This window comes from Echinops telfairi, unplaced genomic scaffold (genome assembly GCF_000313985.2).
Source record: "Echinops telfairi isolate 266 unplaced genomic scaffold, ASM31398v2 ScPeMD7_23;HRSCAF=83, whole genome shotgun sequence".
Classification (NCBI taxonomy): domain Eukaryota; kingdom Metazoa; phylum Chordata; class Mammalia; order Afrosoricida; family Tenrecidae; genus Echinops; species Echinops telfairi.
In genome coordinates, this window is record NW_022103920.1 from 15,958,518 (window position 1) to 15,974,650 (window position 16,133).

At 60.6% G+C, this 16,133-nt stretch overlaps 1 protein-coding gene across 1 annotated transcript in view; it reads right to left on the reverse strand.

Moving 5' to 3' along the window:
- STRIP2 (striatin interacting protein 2) overlaps positions 1-16,133 on the reverse strand; it is a 31,376-nt gene that overhangs the window by 10,973 nt on the left and 4,270 nt on the right. Inside the window, exons 2-17 of the mRNA XM_004707877.2 lie at positions 15,540-15,609; positions 12,814-12,888; positions 11,990-12,124; positions 10,958-11,078; positions 10,374-10,442; positions 10,130-10,236; positions 9,498-9,625; positions 8,304-8,507; positions 6,738-6,973; positions 6,417-6,482; positions 5,694-5,757; positions 4,934-5,005; positions 3,837-3,911; positions 3,056-3,153; positions 2,530-2,656; positions 6-106 (exon numbers count right to left, since the gene is read on the reverse strand). Coding sequence (XP_004707934.1) covers positions 6-106; positions 2,530-2,656; positions 3,056-3,153; positions 3,837-3,911; positions 4,934-5,005; positions 5,694-5,757; positions 6,417-6,482; positions 6,738-6,973; positions 8,304-8,507; positions 9,498-9,625; positions 10,130-10,236; positions 10,374-10,442; positions 10,958-11,078; positions 11,990-12,124; positions 12,814-12,888; positions 15,540-15,609 — 1,748 coding nt within the window. The remainder of the gene's footprint in view (positions 1-5; positions 107-2,529; positions 2,657-3,055; positions 3,154-3,836; positions 3,912-4,933; positions 5,006-5,693; positions 5,758-6,416; positions 6,483-6,737; positions 6,974-8,303; positions 8,508-9,497; positions 9,626-10,129; positions 10,237-10,373; positions 10,443-10,957; positions 11,079-11,989; positions 12,125-12,813; positions 12,889-15,539; positions 15,610-16,133) is intronic.

Below are 16,133 nucleotides of genomic sequence, written 5' to 3' on the forward strand. Positions count from 1 at the left end.
CTTACCTGTTCTTGGCGGTGATGTAGGACAGGATGTTTTGGTTGAAGAACTTCAGGATCAGGGGGATGCAGTTGGCAAACACCAGGTGTTGCGAAACATATTCAAACTGCACGAGAAGACCAAAGCAGAGGGTGTCTTACCCGGGGAGAAAGACACCCACAGCCGCCATGTGGTGCCTGGCTAGCCGTGACCTTCTGTAGGGTTTCCGAGGCTCTGTACACCCGTACGGGCGCACCCCGCCTCATCATCCTCCCTTGGAGCAGCGGGTGGGTTTGAACCACTGACCTTTACTTACGAGTCCAACCCTGACCCGACAGAGCCACCAGCCTCCTCTGGAAAAGCAAATGAACCCCAGACAGCCCAAGCTCACTTCCATCAGTCAAGTTGATTCTGACCCACGGCCGCCCTACTGGACAGAGCTGAACCCGCCCCTTTGGGTTCTGAAGCTGTCAATCTTGTTTTGTTTTTTAATCATTTTATTAGGGGCTCTTAGAAGCTGTCAATCTTTACGGGTGCAGAAAGCCTCAACTCTCTCCTGAGGAGAGGCTGGTGGTTTCGAACTGCTGGCTTTGCGGTTAGCGGCCCCCACGCCTGGAACCCATTATACCACCAGGGCACCTCTGGGGTTAAAAGAGGCAGGCGTGAATCTGTAGTGTTTCCTAAGAAAATTCACAGCTCAGCCTTCGGGGTGGTGTGCGGGGAGCGGGGAGACACTTTATTCACACGAATCATAGGCCTGGTGTGAACGTCCTCCAATCACGGCTCCGGTCATTTCTGTGCGTGCCCTAGGCCGATTTCCGCACATCCATCACATACATGTGGGCATGTTATTAGGAGCCCTGGGGTGTCGTGGTTACACGTCAGACTGCCTTCTGCCAGGTCAGCAGTTTGAAACCACTGGGAGAAAGATGGGGCTTTCTACTCCTGTCAAGAGCCACAGTCTTAGAAACCCACAGGGGCAGCTCCACCCTGTCTTACAGGGTTGCTACGGGTTGGCACCGAATCTGGCACAGTTTCTGGTCTGGGGCGTGTTATCTGCACAGGCAGGCAGGTTGTTCACGACACATTGTGGCCATGAGATCCTGACCGAAGACCCAAACCTAAAGCAGCCCGAGAAGCCCCTCCTGGTGACCCACAGCAAGAACTCCAGGAGACCGGCGCCTAAGCAGCGCTGGAAAGGGAGGCTCCGAGGAGTGCCCCCCACCTCATCCCCCTGGTTTGAGAGGCTTCAGCCGTGGGTGACAAGCGGGCAGGTGACAGCATGTCCCCAGGGGTGACAGCACTCAGGAACCTCTGGGACGTGGATTCCAGCTTTCGAGTCAGGAGCACGTCATTATCCCTCCGACCCAGAGCCAGCCCCGCTGTCCTGTGGATTCGGACTCACAGAGACAATGGGACAGATTAGCGCTGTCCCGTAGGGGCCCCAAGGCTGTCAGCCTGTCCGGAAGCATGCGGTCACCACTTTCTCTGACAAGTGGCTGGTGAGATTCAAAGCCGAGATCCTGGCCTCTGTGCCACCGGGGCGCTGGGTGAGCCCTGGGGTGAGCCCTGGGTGGTGGGTGGTGGGCAGAAGGGCAGGACTTCCTGCAGGAGAAGGGTCGGGGGTCTGCCCTTTGGCTCCCAGGGGGCACTGAGAACAAGCTGCTGGGGGGGCGTCAGGTGGGGGCCTGTGCCATGAGGGTGACGTCATGGGGCTGTGTCCCTGAGCTTCACCAAGCATGAACCAAAGTGTCCCAGGCAGTCAGTCTGTCCCCAGATCCAGCACTCGGACTCAGACTGCTGGGCTGGTGCAGAAACCGGGTAGGAAAAGCAGAGCGCTCAGTTCCCGAGTTCTCCCCGAGTGAGGTGTGGCCATGGCACCCTGGATATTCAGGCTCTCTCTCTGCCCCTGGGCGTCCAGTGAGGTCAGGTGGGCCAGGACCATGTCTCCCTGGCCAGCGCTGCCTCCCTGGAAGTCGGCCCAGGAGGTTTTATGGAGCCTGGATGGAGGAGCCAGTCCATACCCGGGGCTGAGAACTCTCCTCCATTTGAACTGGGCCCGGGGCCTTGTCAGGAATCACTGACTGTGCACTGGCCAGGTCCACAAACCTGCACCTGCCTGGTCGCCTGGCCACATAGGACCCACCAAGAGGTAGCCAGAAACACAGCACAGCTTCCTGCAACTGTCTGTGTCTGACTCAAGCTCTGTCCCCACCGCCTGGCTGGAAAAGTGCTTCCGACGGATTTGGAACTCAGCCAACTCCTGGCTCCTGCTGGGGGTGTTTGAAGGGACCCGTGCCCCCTTGCTGGGGTGTGTTCAAAGCCCGTCTTTTGCTGCGCCCACTCAGGCCAAGTGTACTCCCACGCTCACTCGGGCTCTTGGGTTTCCTCACTGCTGCCCTCATTCCTGGGAAGCTGCATCAAGGATAGACACCTGCACCTCCCCGCTCCCCCTGGCTCTCCAGGAAGGTATCGGGATCAGCTGGGGGCGAGCAGGGCCCTGGGTCCCACCTCCGGAGGGCAGGCCAGGCCAGGCCAGGCGGGGCTCACCTGGTAGATGTGGTTCAGCTTCAGGTGCTTGAGCAGCAGCAGCAGCAGGGCAGAGATGCTCTTGACGATGATCTCCTTGTGCCTGTTCACGTCAATGCCTAGCTTCATGCTCTGTAGGACTGTGACGCTGCAGGGGAGAGCGGCTCAGAGGGGGGTCCTCCAGGACCCGGGCGTCTGGGTCAGACACAAGTCCGAGACAGAGTCGGGAACCCGGGCCCATCTACAGTCTTGGGATCTGGCTCCGCCCGTGGCTGTGGGACCCACGGATTCCTGGTGAGCCTGAGGGTCTGAGTGGAACCGCTGTTCCACAGGGTTTCCTGTGGCTGTGACCTGCGGGGTCTGGGGACTCAGTGGCAGAGAGCTGGACTGCTAACTCAAGGCCAGCAATCCAAGGCCACCAGCCACTACGCGGGAGAAAGACACGCCCCCCCTCCCCCAGTCACAGTTTTGGAAACTGACAGGGGAAGCTTCTCCCTCGGGACCCCGCCCTGCCGGCACCCTCCAGGCCCCCCCAGCGGTCCCTCACGGCATCTCCTCAGGCAGGACGTCGGCCAGGATGTTGATGGAGTCCGTCTTTGCCTTGGAGGTGGGCGCTGCGGCCAGCAGGATCTTAAGCAGCGCAATCTAGGAGGCAGGAATTGGGGAGATGGGTCCTGAGTTGGCCCTCCTCCCCCATCACCCCTGCCCCATGCTTCCCAGCCTGCCCCACTCGCCCTCAAGGACAGACCGGCCTCCCAGTTCCGGGAAGAAAGGGTCACCCTGAGAGGGAGAGGCCGGGTAGCAGGGTGCTACGGTGGGGGCTGGCGTGAGTTGCCCGGGCAGTCTGCTGCCAGGAGGCAGACGGCCTGAGGAGGGTAAGGGGCAGCTCTAGAAATGAGGCACGAAGTATGGGGGGGTGGGGTGGGGAGGGAAACAGCATAAAAGGAAATAGTGGATCAAACAAGGTCTCCACATACAGCGTCTCCACCTTGTTTTCCTCCCACCTGTCCATCAGCACCCTCGCCCCGCCCAGCCAGCCACTACGAGGACCAGACACCTTGGTGGGCCTCAGATGGACCAGGGCACTTACTCGGGAGGGCCCCCAGTGCACCCTGTGAAGACCCCACCTTCTCCCCAGACCCCCAAAGAAGAACTTGGGAGAACAGCCCTTCAGAGGCACCCCCAGCCAATCCCTCATCCCCACCCTTCCAATATCCCCAGGGCAGCTCAGGGAAGGCCAGAGGTTGGAAGTGCCTGGCCTCAGGGGCAAAGGCAGCGGGGAGGGGAGGGCAGGGCCCTCGGCAGTGTGCACCTCTTGGGCAGCTTACCATGTACTGTGGGAGGCTGCACAGCATGCCCTGGTAGAGGGCCTCGCATGGGGTCTCTGGTACCTCCTCTTCCCCCTGAGGCAGAAGGTGCTATTTGGCCGGGCCACTGTCCTGGGCATGAGAGGCTACAACTCAGGGGGACCCCACGGGTGCCCAGGAGAGTGGGGCCCTGGCATTTTCAAGTCATTTTTCAGAAGTGCCCGCCAGGCTGTGTTCTGAGACCCCTGGGTGGGTGTTGTCAGATGTTATCCATTTGAGGCCCCACCCCAGCCCCACCTAAAGTGTGCATCCCCAAAGGTGCTCTTGACACTGCCCGAGTCTTGTAAATATCCTTATTCTTCCTCTTCCTCTCTTTGCCCCTCCATCAACATCCAATCCCCCCACGGTACCCCATGGTTGGCAGCACCGTGTTCCAAACCAACCAGTTTTCTGTCTCCACAAGGACCAGCCCGGCCCAGCTCACCTCGCCAACCGTCACCTGAGCTATAGGGACGGCTCCACATCCGATCCTCCAGTCCCCACACTTCTGATCGCCACCCCCCATGCTTCCAATCCCCCGGCGCCCACGCTTCTGGTGGTTTTTCTACAGCAGGACCAGAATCGCCGTCACAGCCTGCCTGAGGTCGGCCCTGTCACCCCACCCCGAGCTCCTGGACTTTGCTTGCACTCCCCCAGGCCACCTCTCTGTCCCCTGGGCTCCGGCCACCCTGGACTTCCTTCGTGACCTCTAACACGCTTGCTGTGACCTCGTTAGGGCGGACCCCTCCGCTTGGAATGCTCTCTCCCACGTCAGACCCTTCCTTAGACAGCATCCTCTCCCAGGGCGACCTGAACGGCCAATGCCGCAGCAGCCTGCAGACACAGCTTTCGCGCCCTCCCATGTGAACTGTGCCCACTGGCTTGACCACTGTGCCAGCCAGACTGTCCAGTTTATCCCATGGTCCCGCTGGGATCCCCCTGTGCTAACTTCAATGACCTGGCCTGGTCCAGGGCCTGGGAATAGCGTGTGCCAGTGCGAGGGCTCTGCAGCAGTCTCCTGGATGGGGACACACACACACACACACACACACACACACACACACATGCCGCTTACTTACCAGGGACATGGGACACTTCTCCAGCTCCTCCTCGGTCTTGATCTGCACGTCTGCGATCGACACGTACTTGTGCTGGGAAGACAAGAGTAGACCAGCGCAAAGTTGAGGGCACCCAGGATCACTCTCCGCTGCTGGGGCCAAGCCCCTTCTGAGCTTCCCCAGGGACAAGGAGAAGGACGTCCCGGTCCCAGAGCTGTCACCCCAAAGGGACCCCGATGTTCTCTGAGAGCTGGAGTCTGCATCACGTCTGTAATATTAGCTCCCAGCACAGTACTTCCTGCCCAGTACACGCTTAGCCCACGGGTCTTCCATGAAGCACTGGGCCATGGAGAGGCAGGCCAGTCTTAGCCCCAGGCCTCTGGGCGTGAGAGAGAGAGAGAGAGAGAGAGAGAGAGAGAAGGTGGTGGAGGGGGCCACAGACCCTTGCTCCTGTTCTCTGCGCCCACCTGGGTGCAGAGAAGCCCCAGCTCCTTCGTGGCAGGGAGCAGGGAGGAGAAAGTAAAAGGACGGGGGTGGGGTGGGGTGGGGGTGGGGTGGAAGAAGAGCCCTTTCATGAGCCTGAAGGTGGGCGATCAGCTAAGAAGGGAAAGGCCAAGACCGGTTTGGGTTTCTCTTTGGCAGAAGGGCTGAGGGAGAAATGCAAGGCAGTTCCCACTGTGTCTGAAGGAAGGGCCCCAGCACCACCCAGGGCCCTGGCCATCAGGTCCCACTGCCCTGGAGGGCTCCCTCTTCCCGAGGACTGAGGGCCCACCCTGCGCACCTGCTTTAGGGTCTTCACACTCTCGTGGATGGGCCTGGGTAATCCGACCAAGGTGTCCGTGTCCCTGTGGAAGGTCAGCAGGAGGAGGGGGCACAGTAGTTCATCAGTTCCCAACACCCCCGAAGGGGGGAGTGTCACGCGGACCACACCCCTTTCACACGCCGACCTTCCTGTGAGCTCCGGGGCACCACAGCTTCAGGACCCAGAAAGCTCGCTGGCACACAGACCTGTCCTTGGGACCAGGGGGCCCGGAGAGTCTCTTGTGGACTCACTAGTCTGGGAGTGCTAGGTCCCTCATAAAAGGAGACAAGCCCAGCAGTCACTTGGGCAGGGGGTCCCCACAGGCCAAGATGCCTTCTCAGCTCTGGTGGAGGCCCGAGGAGGGAAGGGCTCATGAAGGTCGGGGCAAGGGGTGGCCATGTGTCTATCTCCTGCCCAGAGGGTCAGCCCACGTGATCCCGAGGAAACGGGCCCCAGGAGAACGACTTGGTGCTCAGAGTCCTGGGGGCGGGCCAAGACCGAGTTCCTTTCTAGAAAAGTGGATGGGAGCGCCCCCCCACCCAGACAGAAAGTCACATGCAAAAGACCCACAGTGGTCACCAGGAGCAGCCCAGGGCCTGGTGGCTCTCAGGGAGGGCACCCCATGACGACCGGGCAGCATCCTTCTGTGGTAAGCCACCTCTCTACCCCCAGATGGGCAGCACAGCCCATCCAGCCACTTACTGGCCCAGAGTGAATCCGATGAACTTGTTCCTGCTAGTCTCCAGGAAGAGCTCAATGTCCTTCTGTCTGATAGAAGAGCGGGGACCATGGCAGAGAGGGGCGGGGAGAGCGCACCTTGAAAGAGGACCGTCTCTGGGCCCTTCCCTGCCCATCAGAGGACTGGAGCAGTGTATGTGTGTGTGTGGGGGGGGGGAGAGAAGCTAGCAGCCAACAGGGTGCACGTCACACCCAGTGCATGGCATCTTGGCACACGACCCCACCCCGGGCCTTCTGTGAGTGTGGTCCCAAAGCTCAGGGCCCCTGGCGCCTGGCCCAACCTACCTGACCTTTGGGGCCCAGGGCAGGCCCTTGGGAAAGGCCACCCGCTCGGCACTGAGGGGTGTCTGGGAGGGTGGTGGCGGCACCAGGGGCTCCTGTTCCAACAGGTCCAGCTCCCCATCCAGGGCCCGCTCTCCATCAGCGGCAGACTCCTCGTCCTCCTCTGTGGCCGGCTCCTCGGTTTTGAAAAGATCCCGCTCGTTGTAGATGTCTAGGCTGTCCTGCTTGGTGAGCAGTTGCTGCGGGAGGGGGGCAGGGCTCTCACCTTGGGGCTACAGAGATTGCACACCCTCTCTAGGTCCCCCCATAAATCCACAGGCTTCTGGACTTCACGGAACATGCTTTAAGAACCCAGGTCTTTTGAGAACAGCCTACTCGTCAACCTCCACCCTAATGCACCCGGATCGGGCCTGATCCCTTCAGACAACCACCCCAAGGGCGAGGAAGCGAACAGACCATCCCCAAGTGGTAGCTGTTCAGCTTCCCGAAAGCGCGGGCGCCTTTTCCTGCCTGCGCTTCGCCTCCTTATGCCCCCCCCCTTAGGTGAACATTCCATTAATCGGCTTGGTTGGCTGGGAGCAGACGCCAGCCGCCAGCTGGCTGACAAAGGGAGACAGGGCAGAAGCTCCTGCCAGGCAGAGGGAGGCGGGTTTGGAATTTTAAATCTCATCTCAGAAAGCAAAAGCAAAAAACAGATTGGACAGAAATAGGCCCAAAAGTTAAGAGTGCCTGCTTTGGGTAGTTAAGACTGTAGGTGATTTTTTTAACCCCCTTTTGTTCACATTTTTATATTTGCTCCAAACTGTCGACAACGAGTAAGCATTAGTCTGTAGAACAGAAGAAACGGTGCAAAGAGCATCCCGGCCCAGCGAGAAGGCAGACTGGGCCCCGAGGTGGCATCTGGCCCGGCTCCTGTGGCTCAAGGAAGAGGCCAGTTCTTCTGAACTGTTCCCCAGCTGCAGGCCACCCCTGGAACCCTCGCCAGTCATTTCACACATGGGAGCCCTGGGTCCCAGGCTGGCCCGAGTAAACCTGGCTGCTGAGAGAAAGGCAGGTAGCCTCCCATAGCCGAGTGGGGGGCCTGTTTGTGGAATCCCTTGGATTAGACCCTGTCTGTTCAGGATGCCAGAGAACAGCTAGCTTAGAACAGAGGCCCGCGCCAGGAGCCCCGAAGCCCATGTGGCACGGCATAGATCTGAGTCCAGCCTGCTGTTAGGGGCTGGCCAGTTGGTTCTGACTCAGTGACCCCGAGGACGACAGAAGGACACACAGCGGGGCCTGTGCCAGCCTCACAATCAGTGCTGGACCTGAGCCCGCGGTGAAGCCACCATGGCAGTCCTGCTCCCCGAGAACCTTCCTCCGACTTGCTGGGACTCTGCTGTCCCAACCATGCTATCCATCTCCTGCCTGGGAGCCCGCTCTCAGGACCGGGGACAGAGGCCAGCACAGACACAGGGTGGCCACCAGGGGCAGCTGAGCCTGGTCACGGACTGTCTATGCCCGCTACACCCCCGAGAGCTTAGTATCCTGCGTGGTGGCCAGTCCTGGCTGCTCTGTTTGTATCCGTACCCTGCGGGAGCCGCGGCGGCCACGCAGCTTGGAGGGCGGGGGTGCCAGCTGCGATTCGCCCAGGTCGAGCGTGTAGGAGGGCGGGGAGGCGGCACGCATACTCCTCACCACCTGGATGCTGTCCTCAGCCAGGGGAGGCAGGCCCAGCTCCACCCGCTTCTGCACCTTGAGGGTCTGCAGGTGCTCAAATCCACCGAGGGTAAACTGCGGTAGGTGGGGAGGAGAGAGGGGAGGAAGACAGTCATGGAGCAGGTGAAAAAGCCACAGCTCAGCTCCTCAGGGGCCCTCCTTAACAACTGGCTCCTGACCCTGGCTGGAACCACAGGAGTGGCTTCCCAGGGGCCACAGCAAAAGAAGGAGTCGTGTCCCCTCAAGGGCACACTCGGCTGCTATAAACTGGAGGTCACTGGCTTTCTTCTGCAGCCCAGGCCAGGCGGCTCCTCCTGTTGATGCCTGCCGGGAGGGCTGCTGTTTGGCCAGCCTCACTGGCAGAGGCACCAGGGTGAGGGTGAGGGGGGGGCGGGGGGGTGGGGTCAGGGGAGGGGGAGGGGGAGGGGGGAGGGGAGGGGGAGGGGGGGGGGGGGGGGGGGGGGGGGGGGGTGGGGGGGGGGGGGGGCGGAGGAGCTAGTGACAAAGAACAGCCACTCCTCACAGGCACTTCTCTTAAAAAAGCAAACCCTAAAAAAAAAAAAAAAAACAAACCCTGCATTCTCCGGCTGGGGACAGGGAGTGACCCGGGGTTTGCACTGAGAAACGGAGGCCCAGACTTGTTCAAGGCCCCTCAGCATCAGCAGAGCTCGGAGCTCCAGACCCACAGCCAGCAAGTGCTCTTCCCAGGAAAGGACAGCTCCCTGGGGGCAGGGCCGGGGGTACCCAACTCCAAGTGGCATCCCCCCTAGGTCCAGCACCAACAGGCCACCTGCTGGAGCAGGGCTGGCTTTTTCTTTTTTGCTTGCTTTTTTTTTTAAACTTGAATAAATCATTTTATGGGGGGCCCTTACTGCTCTTTATCACCATCCAGACATCAATTGTATCAAGCACATTTGGACATGTGTTGCCATGATCATTTCCACAGCATGTAGGGCTGGCTTTATCTAGGGCAGCCGGCTGCCCCTCCAGCAGCTTCCCTGCCCTGCCCCTCCCGCCCCAGCTGCATGGAGGACAGCAGGGCAGAGCCGAGGGCTGGCCACTCACCAAGACCACCTTCCACAGGAGAAGTAGAACCTTCTTTATGGGGAAGTGAGGGGCCAGGCCGCTGCAGAACTTGGTGACCATGGAGAAGAGCAGGAGGGCAAAGGGCCCCTCGTTGTGCACGGAGAAGCCTGGGGGCACGGAGAGAGGTGGGGGCAGCCTGCCGAGGAAGGCACTCAAAAAGCACCCCCAGAGGAGCCCCAGGGCTGAGGCCCACAGATGGGATCCTGCCTGCACCTCACCTTCCCACATGGAAGGGTCTACCTGAAAGGACCACCGGCCTGCCCAGTTATCCACGCCCTGATGCCACCACAGGTGAGTCAGCCGTGCTCAGAGCCCCCGGTGATTCGAGTCAGCTTTTCAGGGGAATTCGTGAAGGGAGCGGGAGGCGGGCAACCACGTTATTACCACGGAAACCAGGGCACAGAAGTTTGGTGACTGCTCCCAGGGTGTAGTTACAGGGCCGGTCAGGCCCACCCCACAACTTTTCTGCCCTGAAAAGCAGGGCGGTGCTTTTAATTGCAGCAGCCAGAGACCCAAACGGGGGTGGGGGGGTGGGGGTGGGGGTCTGCCTCCCCAGGCCATGCCAGGCTCCCCGCCGTCTTCGCGCCACCCCCAATCCCAATCGGGCGTACTCAATTCGGCGCGGAAGGTCTCGCGGGCCGCCCGCCACGCGCGGGCGTCGGTCTCTCGCTCCAGGCGGATGTTTTCCACCAGCAGGTACAGGACACTCAGCAGGACCCTGCGGTCACAGGTCGCGGGGGTTCTCCACCAGCTCCTAGTCCCCTCCCAACTCCCCGGAAGGGGGAACCACCAGCCCCCAGATGCGCACGCTTCCCCTCCGTCCCCCGCCCCACCCGTGCAGCACCCCCAGCGTACCGCAGCTCGGTGCTGTCAGCGATGGAGATGGCCGGCTTCCGGAGGGCACTGCTGCAGGCCTGGCTGTTGCTGCCAGCAGGGGAGGGAGAGGGGTAGAGACACCCATGGGCCCTCCTCCCTCCCTTTGGCCAAATCCACAAGCACGGGGCCGCAGAAGAGATGGGGTTCAGGGAGCGGGGCACAGCCATGGCCCTGGGCAACCCGGCCTTGGGGCCGCTCCCACCATCCCCACCAAGCCCAGTGCTGCGAGGGGGCACCGCGTGGACCCCTGTTGAACCGACCCAAAACTGCTGGTGGCAGGCATGAGAGCAGGGCAGCCTTGGTGGGAGGGGGCGTCCTGCCCCCTTCTGCCCGGGTCACCCCCTTGAAGGTAGACAGTCGCTTTTATGGCCTCCAGCATCAGGTGAGCAGAGGAGGTGCGGGCGCCCCCACCAAGAGGAAAGCCAGGAAGGGAGCACAGGTGGGGAACCCATCCTGGCGCGGGGCGAGCGGAGCACCAGGGAACACGCCATAGGCAGCGGGGCCCCTGCTCCTGCAGGAGGAGCACCTGAGGTGGGGAGGCCTGGCCGGAAGGGGCTGCTCACTCGCTCTCCAGGTGAAGCAGCTCCAGGAAGGCGGAGAAGGCGCCCATCTGGTAGAGTAGGAAGCAGTTGTACCTGGACCAGTGCAGCACGTCCACCTCGGAGTCACACTCCCCAAAGGTACCTAAAGGACCAGACAGGGCCACGGGGTGAGGGGGAGCGAGGGGGCGGGGCACCCGGATCTCCCCACACCGCCAGCCCTGTAGCACACTCTGCTCCCCATGAAAGAGACAAGGCAGAGGAGAGGGTCTCCAGGGTCCCCATGGGGCTCAGCAGCCCATCCTGAGACAGAGACTCAAATGCAAACCGCTTATTGGGGAGTTGCTGCCAGGTGCCCCACAGTGGAGATCGCGAGGTGACAGAGGGACAAGGAAATGACAAAGCCACCTGAGTGCACCCTGCACCCCAGCCGCTCCCTCCTGCCTTCTCCTCCAGGAAAAGCCCTAGGAGGGGCCGGGCCCTGGGTGCCCCTGGGGCTGCCCTTCCTCCATGCCTCCCTCTTTCCCCTGCATTTATTACTTTTCTCTCCGTTTTTGAGCTTCTAATGAGGAGGGCTGGCCTGAGCCTGAGACTCCCATCTCATCCATAGGATGAACAAGGCGGGGTGGGGGTGGGGGGTGCAGCACTTTGGCTCTGATCATCCCCCAGTGACCCCCAGCCGCTTGACCCGCCTGCCTGAACCTTCTCCAGGCCAGTGAGAAACAAGCATGAGAGCCCAGGGTTGACTCTGTGCCTCCGCTGGGCCACACGGGCCCTGATTCATGTACTAGAGTCCACAGAGGACCACAGGCCGGGCTTGGGCAACAGAACCTCTGAGGGGGCCTGAGAAGACACAGGGGGCTCTTGGAGCGCCCCACACAGCGCCCCGAACATCTTTCTCCTAAGCACAAGTCAGAGCTCATCCTCCACAAGCGGGGGTGGGGAGTGGGGGTGGTGGTGGTGGGTGGGACTGGAGACCTGGCTGGCCCTGACAGGACCCGGCCCGGCCCCCACCCCTCTTGGGTAGGAAGGTGGGGAGGGGCTTGGGGCACTTACCCTGGGCCAGGTAGAGAACTGCCCGGGCCACCTTCAGCCGCCGCTCCCGACTGACCACCTCCAGCCGGTCCAGGAGCCCCATCACATAGGCCTTCTGGGCATCTTCCTCCAGCTCCAGCCACTCGGTGGCCTGCACTGGGGGCAGGAGCCAGACCCGGTCACTGTCACGGGAGCTGCTGCCGCTGCCCCACCACAGCTCCTGATAGCACAGGTGGACAGCCCTGGACGCATTCTGCTCACCAGAGATTCCCTGCCTCCTGAGCAAGAGTGCAAGGGAAGGGGAGAACCCGGCCCGCAACCGTTGTGTGGCTGTCTTGCTGCACACCCAATTCGAGGCCTGTCCCTCACTGGTGCCCCAGCCAACAGCTCCCTCTCACAAGACACCGGCTACTTCCTGGTGCAACTCAACCTTGTCCCCTGAGGCCAGGACAGCTTTGTGATGGACACCTCCCCCTCCCTGACTAGACTCAAATTCACCCCTGTCCTCTGCCTCTCAGGCACAGACCTGGGCTCTGTGTGGGGAAACACACCCCCCCCCGGAGGGCAGGGGGCCACAGAGAACTGCAGTGAGGGGCTGTGGGAGGGGACACTCATGCGGGGCAGGGGTGGGACATGAAGGTCAGGGTCTAAGGGAGGCAGGGTCCTAGCTCTACCTGGACTAGGGGAGGCTTCGCTTGCTTCTTCCCACAGCCTCCCCGCATCCCATGGGCAAGAAGGGAAGGGGGTGGGGATGGTGGGGGGTTCCAGCATCTGAGCAGGCCCGGCCTTGAGACCACGGGGGTGGGGTGGGGGCAGGGCCCCTGTGCAGAAGGCTGGGAGATCACCTTGCCCCCTGAAGTCGTCTTGAAAGCACCTCCGGTTGGTGGTGAAATCTGGACTCTCGGTGTAGCTGTACAATTCTGTGACAGGAGAGAGGGCAGTCCCAAACCCTCAGCAGGCTCTGACAGCAGGGACCCTGGGGCACAGCGATGGGGCGGGGGTGGGGGGAGGTCAGCTCAGAGCTGACACTTCCAGCACATTCCTGTATCTAGTTCTGTCCAGAGCCAGCTTCTTCTCTTTCCGAGCAGTTAAAAATAGCCACTAGTGTCCCCGGGTGATTAAACCATCAAATCTGTCCCCCTCCTGCCAGCTGGCTGGTGCAGCACAGAAGGCAGCCCTCAGGGTCACGACTCTTTCTGCTCTGCCCACCGAGCTCTAGGGAATAGTCCTGAAACGCAGAGGCCAGCTCCCATGCAGCTGGACAGGGAGCCAGGGCAGGGCCCAGCCAGCCTGGGCCACAGGCCTTTCAGGGTTGGAGCCAGTTCCTTCTCCCCGCGCTGGACTTTCTCACAGGTATAGATGTTTCTGTCCCTGCCCAGGGCCCCCGGGGCAGAGGCAGTGGCTCTGGCTGCTGTGTGGGCCTGGGATGAGCCCACTTTACCGGCAGCAGATGGCACGGGGTGGCTGGGAAACCCAATGGCCCCTCCGTGCCTGCTCTAGCACATGCTGCCAGCGGCGGCCTCCTTGAGCTGAGCATGAACAACTGTCAACAGGTCTGAGGTCTCGGCTCCCCCACTGGGACCCCGGCTGGACCTTGCTAACTCACAGGTCACTCACAAAATGAGAGGCGTCTGGCATCCAGCGGCTAGCTAGCTAAGGGCTCTGGAGGCCTGAGCCCCATAGTATCCACGGCAACTCCTGTCCCGGAATCACCGTGGTCAGCTGAGCCGCCAGCCCACGAGGATAGGTGAGCTGGACTCTGGGGCACTGAAGTTGGTTTTTGCCTTTTATGCGATTGGATTCGCAGTCATGGACTCTCGGAGGCAGACACGTGGCGAAGACTCTTATGTCACTCAGGGTCCTCTGCACGGGCAGGACAAAGGTTCACGTCTGTACTGTCTGCTTCCCCCCCTTCTCCATCTGAGCCTGCCCCCCACCCCTTTATTCCTCTCCCTAAGGTAACTTCTGCCACGAGGTGGGTGTGTGGCCTTCAAGCGCCTATTTTGATATTTACACACCGCATGTGCTCAGAAACAGCCTAGGATATGGGTCCGTGTCTTCAGCGGCTCAGTCACTGTGGTACTGTGTGCCTTCTCTTGCTCCCAGCTGGATGCCTATTGAAAGCATGCTGGTCGGGATCCATTCTTTCAAGGGCCACCCAGCTGGCCGTGTGCTGGTCAGCCTACAGTTTACACTCATTGCCCAGCCGAGGGCACTTCCGGCTGCTCTCCGTTCGCCACCAGGGTAAACCAGGCAGCCATACACATCCTCGTGCGCGTTTTCCTAGGTCCAAGTGTCATGGTTCTTTAGGGCACGTGCCCACGAGAGACCCGTCGGGCCAGCCGTCGTACGTGTGGGTCCTCACCTTTCCTAGGCAGAACTCCGCTGCTTTCCAGGTCTGGGCTCTGCAGTCTCTAAAGTGCTCATTTCTCTGCCCCCTCCCAACGCCAGGCTTTGAAGCATTGCCATCTGATGACTGCGAGACAGTAGCTCGTGATGCTAACTGGCTTTTCCCCACCTGCGAGTGAGACGGAGCATCTTTTCGCGTACTTAGGGGCCATTTCGGCTTTCTCATCTATGAATTCTTATTCATCGTCTTTGCCCGCCTTTCTAGTGGGCTGTCCGTCTCCCGCCCGTCCCTGTTCTGGATGCCCTGCCTTTGTTGGGTGTTCGACTTACTTCTTCCTCCGTCACTCATTACAGAAAGTGTTCCCGTGCTCGCTCACCAGCACGCCTTCACAATTGTGTCCTTCGCCAAGTGTCTCCAAGTGTCACCTCCATGTGACTTTCACACCCGCTCCCCCCATCGCTCATTTATTAATAACTGGCATGCAGAGCACGTGTACCACGGCGGTCCCCCAATGGGTGAGGCTGACCTTTGCCCTGGCATTGAGAAGAAGGGTGGGACCCTGAGCCCCAGCCCAGACACAGCCGGGCAGAGGTCCACTGCAGAGGCCATACGTACGGGGCACATCCAGCCCCACGCAGGGGCTGCATAATCGGGAAGGGTAGAGGAGACAAGGAGAGAGGGTCAGGGTGGGGAGGTGGTAGCCAAAAGGGGGCATGCAGTGATATGGTGACAGGGAGAAAGGGGGGAGTGGGGAGAGGAGGAAATTTGAGGGTCCATCAGAAGAGTACAGAAGGGGTCGGTGGGCAGCTAAGTGACAGGAAGGGCAGTGCAGAAGGAAAGGATGGAGAATGTGGCCCGAGGATTCCCGGGAAGGACTGAGAAAGCAAACAGGACTTTTTACCAGAGGAAGGGCCAGAGATGCATGGCTAGACTTGTTCCAGGGCCCCTGGCTGGGAGCAGACAAGCTCCCTCTCCTCCGGCCCTTTTCTGCTGAAGAACTCACTGCCCTGAAGTCTCTTTGACTCAGCGCGACCCCATAGCACAGGGAAGCACTGTCCCTGTGGGTTTCTGAGACTTTAAATCTTTCCAGGGGCAGAGAGCCTCATCTTTCTCCTGCGGCACGGCTGGTGGTTTTGAACTGCGGACCTTGAGGTTAGCAGCCCCCACTGGGCCAGCAGGGTTCCTGGTCCCTCTCTACAGACCCTTCTATGGAGCCCATACCTGATAGCTCTGCTGCATGTCCGTCGGCATCACCATACTCAAACTCCAGAGTGGGGCAGTCCACAGAGCCCTGTAAGGGAGAATGCTTTGTGGTAATCAGGCAACTGGGGAAGGGGCTGAGGAAGGAGGAGGAGACCCCATTGCATCTTCTTCCCCTCTTGCTGGCCAAGGTTAGGGCCGCAGGGTCAGGCCTGGAGTATGAAGAGACGCAAGAGCTACAGCCGGCACCCCCGTCAGGCCTACAACACAGACAAGAACCCCTGGCTGGTCCCTAGAAACCTGAGATGGGCAAAGCCAAGAGGGAATTGGGTTCTGGCCTCAACTGTCATTCAGCCAGGGTGGCGCCTGGCAGGTCTCTCAGCAAACCATGGCTTCTCATCCACGAGACACTCTAGAGCAGTGGTGCTCTACCTTTCTCATGCCGTGACCCTTTCAAACAGTTCCTCACGTGGCAGTGACCCCCCAACCATAACATTATTTTTGTTGCTACTGCATCACTGTCATTTTGCTACTGTGATGAATAGGGCGACCCCATGAAAGGGTGGTTTGACCCCTCAAAGGGGTTGCGACCCACAGGTTGAGAACCACTGCCCT